Below are 11,642 nucleotides of genomic sequence, written 5' to 3'. Positions count from 1 at the left end.
ATTTTGGGCTTGTACCACAGTAAGAGCCAAGATTTTAAACTCTACTAAATACAAGACAAACAAACAAACAGAAAGACTATATCTTTATGTTCATTTAAGAAAATACTAGTAGTGATGTATTATTTTGAAATATACAGTTAATATGTTTGGAGTTATTTAAAAGTTATACTGAGAAAAATGTATGTATTTTCAGTATTGCTGTAGACAAGCATCTATATAACAGTGTTAAATTGATTGTTGTTTTATATCAAACAACTTTTATAATACTCATTTTTATCATTATAATATTTTATAAATTTTAAGGAATATGACACAAAAAAGATATTGTAGGTATTGCAGAGGGGGTCTCTGGGAAGAGTTGGGGTACAAAAGGAAAACAAGAATGTGATTTAATTCTATTTACTTAAAATATATTTTTAAATGTTAACAAATTCAGATAAATTGAAATCATGTAACTTTTTTCATCATAATGCAATTAAAGTTAAAAAAAATATTTAAAGTTATTTTTGAAATGTTTGTGTTGATTGTGGCCATTGTGTTATTGGTTTTTTTATCATTGTGTTTCAAGCAGTACTTTGTGTCTTAGTAACTATGGCTTTGTGTTTCTGTCCTCAGTTTCTTGGCTATGTTCATTGCTCTTTACAGTCCGAAATATTATTTCCTACATTTTCTTTACATTTGGTTTGTTGAAGATATTTTTAAAGATATTTATATCTTGGAAAGTCTATCTTTTTCCTTTAACTATAGCAGATATTTTTGAGTATGGTCAAGATGGACGATCATGGTCTTTTGGGAATTTGAATGTATTATCCAGGCTCTGCTGGGTTTCAAATTTTCATTGAGAAGTCAACAGTTATTCTCATGGGTTTTCCTTTATGCATGACTTCAGTTTTTGTTTTTGTTGTTTTCCTTGCAGCTTTCAATACTTTTTTGTTGTTCAAAGTCTCTTTTTTTAAATTATATTTTAACATTAGCTCACAACATACTGGGTTTCTGTATGGCCTTTTTATACATTATTAGTTTTAGTTAACTAATGCCCTCACATTGCTTTCCTGTACCCCTACCACCATCCTCATTTAAAGCTTTCCATCCTTAGTATCCTTCCTGTCTACTTTCATATGCTTTGCTCTCTGTCCACACCACAAGGGTAATTTTTAAGCTCAGTCTTGAAAGATGAGTATAAACTTGTGAGAGGAGATATTTAATATGGACAAAGTATTAACTGAAAAGGTGTGAGGCACTAAAGAAATGAGTATGATATGTTTGGGGTAAATTCTAAAACCTATTCTTTGGTCTTTGTGGGATTTTAGCATTCATGAACTAATTAGGGATAGTTAATTAGGGCTATCATAAATGATAACACTTGAACATAATCATCTTGGAAGTTTGTGTTTAAAACTTATTCTTTTAGGTGCTAGCCTATAATTTTTAGTCAGTCTCTGTACTGTATGAGTATTTGTAATGTTTTGAGTATCTCCCTGCCTAAACCAGAGATGGGATGTTTGGACTTGAAAAATATCGTTGGAGTCAAGGTATACTTACAATAAGAGAAGTTAATGTTCATTCTTCTTTTTGCCAGGTTCCTTCACTGGCATATTCCACTGGCTACCAGATGGCAGAACTCCATATCTTGGTCAGGAAGCTAAACCATTTGCTGAACTTCCGATCCCATACTGTGCTCAAGAATGTGTTTGAGAAGTATTCTGAAGAGTAAGTACCAAACTACAGTTAAAGTGGAGTTTATTACTCACTTATAAGAAACCTTTAAAATAGTGGGCCTAGACAAATCTGACTTTAAAAAGAGGATTCAGGAACTTTACATCTTCCTTTCTACTGTACAGTTAAAGCCAGATAGAAAGCCAGAGGCTCTAACGTGCCATTTTTTTTTCCTAAGGAGCCTGTTTTTCTTTGGTTCATTTCCTCTAAGCAGACCACTCTTCCTTTGCAGGACCTACTATGAAGTTGCCAAAATCCCTCCTTTGAGCATGAAAGATCTAGAGGATCTTTTGAATTGTGCATTATTCAGCTGAGGACCTCTGACAGCAGCTGTCAGTGCTGGACAGATGTACACATAGTATGCATTTTTTCATTTATCTTATGCATGAAATTTCCCTTTCATTAACTTTTCATTTATATTTTTCCTCTCTTTACTTTCCTAAACTGATAGTTGTGGAAACTTAAAAAAATTTAAATTACTTTTATGAAAGAAAAGAAATTGTTTTGTTGTGTTTGTTTAAAAAATTAATAAAATACAGTTGTTACTAGAATGGCTCATGTTCCCTCTTATTGCTGAGGCACCCCATGCATAGCCCAAGAAGGTTATTTTCCAACCCAGTGAAACATGTTTCAAGATCTCACTTACTCAGTTACTCCTCAGAGGAAGAGGAATTTAGTGAGTGAACTATTAAGAGAGTCTATAAAAGAATGATCCTGGAGAGTAGTACACAATACAAAAAGGGCTCCCGATTCTCCTCTCCAGGCAGGCCTCAAAAACTTAGAGCCAGAGCAACTGATAGTATGATAGAACAAATACTACTTAGTTTCACTCACTTAGTTGCTTTTGATTTGATGCTAAAAGGTGGAGAAAAAAAGCCTTCCAAGAGGTAGCTCTTTACTGTCTGTATTTGAAAACAAAAACAACTTGAGGGGCACACTGGAATCTTTATTGAACTTTGTGGCCTATCAAAAGAAGACATTTCTAGTTATAAAATCAAGGTTTTCTATAAATACAAGCATTACCAATTATTCAATCTTTCTTTATAAGATTGCAAGAAGTCCTTTATTTCCCTTGCTTTATCTTTGAGGTGGTATGTACTGAAGGAGTTACTTTGTTTGCTAGGAAAGGAGTTAAGCATCACCTATGACAACAGTCTTTTTCTCAGTCCCACCTATAGGGTTTTCCTACAGTCTGTCAAGTAATATCTACCACAGCAGAATACTATCAGAACTCTTATCTTTCTTCTTTTTCTTGGTGATACTAATAATTGAACCTGAGGTATCATATAAGGTAGACAAGTATGCCAACTACTGGACTACATTTACAGCTGAATAAAATTCCATTATGTATATGTACTACATATTCATTTTCCATTCACCAGTTAATAGGCATGCAGGCTGATCCCATTTCTTAGCTACTGTGAATAGAGATATGCAAACACCTCTCTTATGGAGTCCTTGGGTATGTGTGTAACTGGACTTTTGGCTACCTTATTGGGTTCTTTTCCCTGTAAATAGGATACCACTATACCTCAACTTTGGCTGAGGTGCCATCTCTGTGGACTCTGCTACCAGGAGAATGAGGCCTTCTGGATCAACTGAGCAAAGTTAATATGAACTCATAGAGACTGAGGCAATTTTCACAGGGATTACATGGGTCTCCACCAGGTCCTCTTCAATATATTATAGCTTTCAACTTAGTACTTTTATGGGACTCCTGAGTATGTGAATACATGGGTCTCTGATTCTTGTGCCTTCTCTTGCAGCTCTTTTCCTTCCAGTGAGTTGTCTTTTTTTAGCCTCAATGTGATTTTTTTATTTTATCTTATATTTTATTTTGTTGTATTTGTTATCTCTTAGAAGCCTATTCTTTTCTAATGAGAGATAGAAAGGGATCCAGATGTGAGAGAAGGTAAGGATGAACTGGAAGGAGTAGAGGGAGGGAAAACTATGATCAGGATATATTGTATGAGAAAAGGAATCTATTTTCAATATAAGTCGGGGTGGGGGGACTCCAATAAAGCCCCAAGAGCCAGAAGTCTCATTGACAAGACCTGCACTACTCCTAGAGGGTGTGAAAGAACAGATCCCAAGAGTAGACAAAGATGATAAATTCTAAAGGTCCCAGAAAGAGGGCCTGGAGCCACCCCCATCTGGGCTTGGGGACAAAGACCCCAGATGCTGTCTTAGATTTTAGCACCAAATGTTGTATTTCTGAGGAAATGTTAAAAACCAGAAGGCAGAAAAGAGACAGATTTCTGACCTAAACAGACTGGGCTGTTTATTTTGGAGGACAGACACTCTCCTGTGGGAAAAGGAGTGGCTGTAAAGGGGAAAGGCTGGCTGCTACTCTTTCTAGGGTCAGCATGGGGAGATTGAAAATGAAGAGGTTGTTGCAGCCATGTAGACTATATACAGTTCTCTAGACTCTTTCCTGGAACTGCCTGCTTCAATCAAGACAGATTATCTTGGGAGACAGATTATCTCTGCAAACTTTCCTTTCTGACCTGACCAAGCAAGGTCATCTGTAATCCTGTAGAAATCTTGTGAATCCTGTTTTACAACTGAACACACAATTATCACAATGCTTTTCATTTCTAGCATTTCAATTTGGGTTTTCTTTAGTGTGGTTCTTTGTTGAATTCTTTCAGATCTTGCATCACCTTCCTGATTTCATTCTTCTCTTTGGTCCTCTTCCAAGAGCTGATGTTATTTTTTTGAACATACTTATAATCAAATTTGAGGACTAAAGTTTTGTTTTAAGTTTAAATCACTGTGCTTAAGAGACCTATAAAACAAAAATGCCAATAACCTATAAGCCCTACTTGCCCAAGGATAGATAACTTCCTGGAATGCTGGGAACTATTTGTTGTTCATGTAAGATAAAAAGCCACATGATTTCACTCTTGTAAACAGTCAGTTGCCCCAACTGCACAGGATGTGCTTGATCACACATAGGCAGGAGCTATGTGGGCAGGAAGCATATCAGCATGTATGCTTACGCCCGATAGGACCAAGGTGGAAAGTACTATAGCCTTGTGGGTTTTGCCTTTTTAAGGACCTGACAGATGTAATTTGTGGCCATGCTCTGGGAATCCAGGGTATCAACCTGGCCAATGTCCATCATCCTGGTCAGTATTTAATAAAGCTGGATTCAAATTTGGCTAAAAACTTGTGGTAGTGGTCTTATTCTCACCAAGTGGGATTGGCATTCTTTTTAATTCATTGTTTAGGATTTCACCTAACCATAAATCACTAGAAACCATCATTATAGGAATAGTAAATATTGGAGGAGTTATGTTGCCTTGGTTTTTCATTTTTCTTATATTTGGGTTTAAGCTTCTTACATTATTTACTTAGTATTTTTTAAGATGAGGTGTGTGTATGTGTGTGTGTGTGTGTTTCACCTGAAGTATTTGCAATGTTCAAGTGGGTCTCAGATATGGTAGAGTTGAATGTGTAATGCGTAGTTTGGAAAACAGTTCCTTAGACCTAGATCAGAGTACCTGATGTAAACTAAATATTATTCCCTGATTAGGATATTGTATAATTGAGAAGCCAGAACTGCTTCATATCACCAATAATCCTATATTATACCAGCAAAATATTAACAATGGTTATTAGTGTGGATAAGTATAAGGATTATGCATTAGTTCATTTTCTGTTTCTGTGTTAAACACCATGACCAAAAGCAACATATAGAAGAGTTTATTTGGGTTTGCTGTTCCATAGAGATAAGAGTCCATCATAGAGGGGATGGGCATAGTAGTGACTGGTAGGCAGAGTGATCACATCATCTGCATTAGTCAGTGTTCTCCAGAGGACTGAATCTCTCTCTGTCCCTGTTGCTGTTCTCTGTCTCTGTCTGACTCTCTCTGTCTCTCTCTCTCTGTCTCTCTCTCTTCTCTCTGCTTCTCTCTTTCTCTTTCCATACACACACACTCAATAACTGTTGGAATGTAAACAATGAAGTATACAGTACACAAGCAACAAAACCTTCCTACTTGCATGTCCTTTTATAGGCTTCCAGCAGGAAGTGTGGCTTAGATTAAAGGTGTGTCTTTCCTCTTTAAGATATGGATTGAAGCGTCTTGATCCTCTTGGCCTCCTCTTCCCTCCCTCCTTTCTTTTCTCTGGTTCTCCCCTCCCCTCTCTCCTTTCATTGCCTCCATCAATTCTGCTGACCGTATGCCTAAAGTTTTCCTGATGCCTCTGGCTGTTCTCTCCCTTGTATTTAAAATAAAACTCTTCTCCTCAACCATACCTAGGAATGGGCATGTCCTCATTTTCATTCATCTGGTGCAAAAACCTAGAGGAATAGCATATATGAGCTCCCTTGTAAAGGGCTCAGCCTCCCTGAACTAAAGCTGATTTGACTCTCCTAAGATATACACAGATCATTTGTTTCTGCTGGCTTCTGTCTTCCATATTTAAATCTAAATTCTAGAATCCATCTTTTCTGCCCCTTTTTCCCTCCACCTGCTCCAACCATTTGTCTCTCCTTACCTATTTGTAAAGTGTCCTCTCTTTGGCTCCTGGAGCCTCCAGCATCCTCCAGAGCTCCACCACATGGGCAACTATCCACTAAGACACTTGATACTCCTCTGTATCCTTTGTTCTCAGCTCCTTTCTGGAGCTCCCTTACTTCCTAGAACCTGCAGTTCCATAGCTTCTCTACTCAGTCATGGCCTCTAGGATATTGGACTCTTCCCCCAGGCAGAATTTACTTTTGAAGTCTTTGTCCCTGACAGAGGTTTTCCACACCATTCTCTGCCTCTCAGCTTCCCCTCAGAGCTTATTGGAACCCTCCCTCCAGAAAAGTTAGTTTTGTGACCCTCTCTTTTTTGATCCTCAGACCCAGAGATTTCATTAAAACCTCACTAAGTTACTGCAAACAGGTTGGCTTCAGAACAGTTCAATGACTAAATATAGCACACTTGACTTCCAAATTCTTGCATATTGTTATAACTTCTTGCATCTCACATGCAAATGATCCCAAATCTCTTATCTCTAAGGTTTCTCAAATTTCTACTCTCTTAACCCCTTGCTTTATCTTTTCTTTCTTTTTCAATTGTTGTATTTATTTACATTCCAAATGTTGCTTCCATTCCTAGTCCACCCTCTCCCAGAGCTCTTTACCCCGTCCTCCTCCCCTTTGCCTCTGAGAGGGTGTTCTCCTACTCCTAGCTCCCTCACCTCACCCCTCATCCCTGATCCCTTGTCCATCAAGTCTTTAGAGTGTTAGGTGCATCTTCTCCAACTGAGGTCAGACCAGGCAATCCTCTGCTACATATATCCCGGGGGCCATGGACCAGCCATGGACCAGCCCCTGTATGCTCTTTGGTTGGTGGCTTAATCTCTGGGAGTTCCCAGGGGTCCCGGTTAGTTGACACTGTTGGTCTTCCTAAGGAGTTGTCATCCCCTTCAGCTCCTTCAATCCTTCCCCTAACTCTTCCATAGGGGTCCCAGACCTCGGTCCAATGCTTGGCTGTAAGTATCCACATCTGTCTGAGCAGCTGTTAGTAGAACCTCTCAGAAGATAGCCATGCCAGGCTCCTGTCTGCAAGCACAATATAGCATCAGTAATAGTGTCAGTGTTTGGTACCCATACATGGGATGGATTCCAAGTTGGGCCAGTTACTGGATGGCCTTTCCTTCAGTCTCTGCTTCATTTTTGTACTTGCATTTCTTTTAGACAGGAACAATTCTGGGTTAAAAATTTTGACAATGGGTTGGTGACCCCATTCCTCTACTGGGAGCACTATTTATCTATTGGAAGTGGTTTCTTCAGGTTCCATCTCCCCACTCTTGGGCATTTCGGCTAAGGTCACCCTCATTGAGGAGTCCTGGGAGCTTTTCACATCCCAGGTCTCTGGACTTTCTAGAGGTTTCCCCTGCCATCCTGCAGCTGCATATTTTAATTCATTCTCCTGGCTCTCTGGGTTCCATCTCCTGTCCCCACCCCCCATACCTGATCCTGCTTCCCCTCCCCTCCCCCACCTCTCCCATCCAGGTCCCTTCCTCTTTCTGCCTCACATGTTCCCCCTTTTAAGTAGAATTGAATCCTCACTTGAGCCTTCCTTCTTTTTAAACTTCTTACAGTCTGTGGGTTTTATCATGGGGAATCTACTTTTTTGGCCAATATCCACTTTGCAGTGAGTATGTACCATTTATGTAAATTTCTACTCTTTAAAATTTTTTATCTCTACAATTTCTCTGTGCTCTGTTCTCAAATATTTTAAGACTGTGTGTAAACACTCTATCTCATGAATTTGTAAGTTCATTGGGGGTGGTTAAAGAATTTATAAAATCTTTAGCAAAAAGTTAGCTTAAAATTTGTAACAAAAGGTTGATCCTTAATTTGTATATGGTAAACAACTCTTGTGTAGAAAAATAGATCTACTTAGTGTGTATGTAACTTGAACTCAACTCTTGTTTAGGAAAATAGATGTTTTTAAATAGCAGCCATGTGACTTTTCTCCATCTTGGCTGATGAACTCATAGGATGGAAACATGTAGGTGGAAACTATCTTTACTAAGGTTAAAAAAGAGTATGTGCAATGTAACTGTACCACCATCCTGAGTAAGATGAAAACAGAGCATAAACTAACTAACACAGTAACCATAAAACTTGAGTATCATTGCATCTCCTTTTAGACTAAGGACACAACTGGAAGTCTTAAGTATTTTGGATTAGGATGAATATTTGTGTGATGATAAATTCCTAAGGTTATAAATGTTATACTCAGGTTGACAGAAACTGACTCAGAGTATGTCTAACTACTTATGTTTTTGCTAACTGCCTAACACCATGCTTCCAGAAAAATTTAAATAAGGAACAACATAAGGTATATTTGATAAAGAAGGTTTCTAAATCCTAAGGTCTACTCGGGTTAACAATAACTGACTTGAAGATGTATGCCTAGCCTCTTTGTCTTTGCTAACTTTACTAAGGGTTAGTTATTTGGATAAACGGAGCCTTATAAGAAACCATGATGTTCTATAATGAATGGTGTACTATAAAAAAGATAAAAAATTAAGGTTCTTGGTTTCTTTGTGGATGATATCTATGGATCTATAAATTTTCTAGTCTCTCTGTGGACTTTATTTATGGTTTAAAGTTTTATTTTGATACTAATTGATCTTTAATTAAATCTTCAATTCAAAAATTTAAGGCTCAAACTTAACAGGCAAAAAATTATAAATTTTTAATCTTATAAAAGCTACTGACTTGTAAACTATTAAAGATAATTAAGACATGCAAGTTACTGGTCAGTCACCTTATAAATGACCAAATTTTTATTCTACTTAGAACTAAAACTATAATTCATTTTCAGGGACAAGCTTTATTTAGTGTCTTAGGGTTTCCACTGCTGTGAAGAGACACTGTGACCATGGAAACTCTTATAAAGGAAAATATTTAACTGAGGCTGGCGTACAGTTGCAGAGGTTTCATCCATTATCGTTATGGCAGGTAGCATTGTGGGACACAGGCAGAAATGGTGCTAGAGTGGCAGCTAAGAGTTTTACATCTGGATTGCAGACAGTAGCAAGAGGGAGCCACACTGTGTCTGGCTTGAACATGTGAGACCTCGAAGCCTATCCCCAGTTACACACTTCCTCCAACAACTCTACTGATGCTCCACAAAGGCCACACCTCTTAATAGTGCCATTCCTTATGATCTTATGGGAGTTATTTTCTTTCAAACCACCACATTTAGCCTCCTGTATATGTCTTCCAGGTTAAGAATAAAGCAATAACTAAAGACAAGTAAAAGTTGCTTAGCTCAGGTATACTTAATAGATAATGATCCTCAAACTCTTTGGAGCTCTGCTGAATATGCTATTTAAAGTGCTTATTGAAAAAGCTTCCTGTGATGGACACAAATGCCAACTCCTCTAAGTGACCCTAAGGTCTCCAAAGAAGACTATGGGGCACAGAAGACTCCACCTGGATTCTAGTGTCTCTAACCACTGGGCAAGAACTGCTCCATGCAGTCCATTGCCAGGACTCTCCAAAACATAGCTACCATTGGGTTGATTGTTTTACTCTGCCTCCTTAAGGTATATCAATTTTCCCAAATGCCTCATCCACAGGAAAATCTCTCAAACCTTTCTTGCCTGGCAGCCAAAGGCCAATGCTGTCCTGTGCAGCAGCTGAGATGTAATGCTGTTCTTTGTGATGTTGATAGATTCCAGCATGGGTTCCCCACTCGAGAAGAAACAGGAGGGAGATTGCTGTAAATTACATGAGGTTTATTATTGCCAGTACGACTGGGATCATCCTGCATTCAGAGCAAAGGCGACAGCCAGGAACAAATGCACACACCCTTTTTATACCTTTCAGTACATAGGTTTACAGCATGAGTTGGTTATCTTTCATTGGTGGAGCCCATTGTCTTTTGTTCTCATTGACCTTTATGCCCCAGGTGAGGGAGAGATACTGATTGCATGTAGGAGGAGTGGGGGGGAATTCACCCTCCCAGGGATGTTTCCTGGAACCAGGCATTACTCCCTACAATTAGGGCATCTCCTGGGGACTGATGTTTGCTCAGTAAACTCTTCTGAAGCTCTGAATTAGGCTTAATGGACATTTCCTTGCTCCTTGGTATTTTTATGAGGTGTCCCTATTTGCTCAATTTTTTACATTCTAAATATAGACTTAAAGTTTCTCATTGTGCTAAAAACATCTCTGTCCAATCTGTATATCCAGCTCTGTAGATATAAAGGAAAAGTGTTAATACTTTTAACCTAGAATAATTTCTGTTCCCAAGTTTTTGCTATTATTCAAATGCATGAGTCTACTGCTTTTTCTTCAATGTGGATTTCAATACAGATTAAAAACAGTGGTAATACTAATAATATCTAAGCTTTCTCCACTACTGCCTATTACTGATGGTAGGATCTCTCTTTCTCCCTCCAGCTACCAAGACCTTGGGCCTAGAAATTTCAAGTGTACACCCAAGATGAAAAATTTCCCCTAAGTTCTTTGACTTTACTTTCTGTTCATAGTCTATATCTGTCCCAGCAGATTTCCAATGAACTGCTGACTGCAAATGTGAGAACCAGAACAGAGTAAACAGGGACATCTCAGAAAAACACCGGGAGTCCAGGAATTTCTGTTGAGCTTAATTAGATAAGCTCAGGAACTTTGGGAAGGTGGTAGAACTCTTCGGAAAGGAAAGGCTAATTAACATTCCTCAGACCACAGGGTGATACCCAACCTGTGGGTGGGAGCACATTCCACAGGGTGGACCTTTGCCCACCTTCAGACAAGGGAAGTCCTTGCTACCTCATTCCCTGAAGACCAATCAGTTTAAAAAGTCACACTGTTTTGCCAATCACATTGTGTCTAATGGCTGCTGCCCTGAAAATTGTATAAAAGCTCACTGAACAAGTCGTGTGTGGTGGTGGGGTCACCACCTCTCCTTAGGGTCTGGGATGGCCCCAGTGCACTGGAACATTAAAAATCCTCTTGCTTTTTGCATTGATCAGGCTCCATGTGATTTACTCAGGGGTCTTCAGTAAGCTAAGGCTCACAGGGTCTTAGACAAACTGCCCCCAAAGAGCTACAAACTGTCACATGTTGCTCCAGAATCTGTATCCTAGACTTATTCAAAGCTGTCTGTACTTCATTAGCCTTAGGTAGTCTAGCAGAACCTGGGCAGCATGCAAAGCAGATGTCTCCCAGACTGCACTCCTCTCTCCTTTCCTGGCTTTGACCAACATTCAGGCCTTCCTGCTTATCCCTGACCATGATGCCCCAATTTCATCAGGAAGTAGTTATAGAAGAGATGACATCACTTTTTATCAACAAAAGGCTGGAATGTTAGATCCCAAAGAAACCTAGGACCGGTCTCACTCCGTACATGTGGTTCCTCCCAACATTTATCACCCCACTTCTTTTTTTTTTTTTTTTTTTTTTT

General features: G+C 38.8%; 1 protein-coding gene across 1 annotated transcript in view; it reads left to right on the top strand.

Annotated features, from left to right (window-relative positions):
- The window catches only part of Ccnb3 (cyclin B3), a 58,885-nt gene extending 56,618 nt beyond the window's left edge, over window positions 1-2,267 (top strand). The window contains exons 12-13 of the mRNA XM_031373041.1: window positions 1,580-1,710; window positions 1,949-2,267. Of these exons, the coding sequence (XP_031228901.1) occupies window positions 1,580-1,710; window positions 1,949-2,030 (213 nt within the window). The 3' untranslated portion in view covers window positions 2,031-2,267. The remainder of the gene's footprint in view (window positions 1-1,579; window positions 1,711-1,948) is intronic.
- Window positions 2,268-11,642: the final 9,375 nt, after the last annotated feature.

This window comes from Mastomys coucha, chromosome X, assembly GCF_008632895.1.
Source record: "Mastomys coucha isolate ucsf_1 chromosome X, UCSF_Mcou_1, whole genome shotgun sequence".
Classification (NCBI taxonomy): domain Eukaryota; kingdom Metazoa; phylum Chordata; class Mammalia; order Rodentia; family Muridae; genus Mastomys; species Mastomys coucha.
The sequence above is the reverse complement of the archived record's forward strand: the minus strand, read 5'-3'. Positions and strand labels throughout refer to the sequence as shown.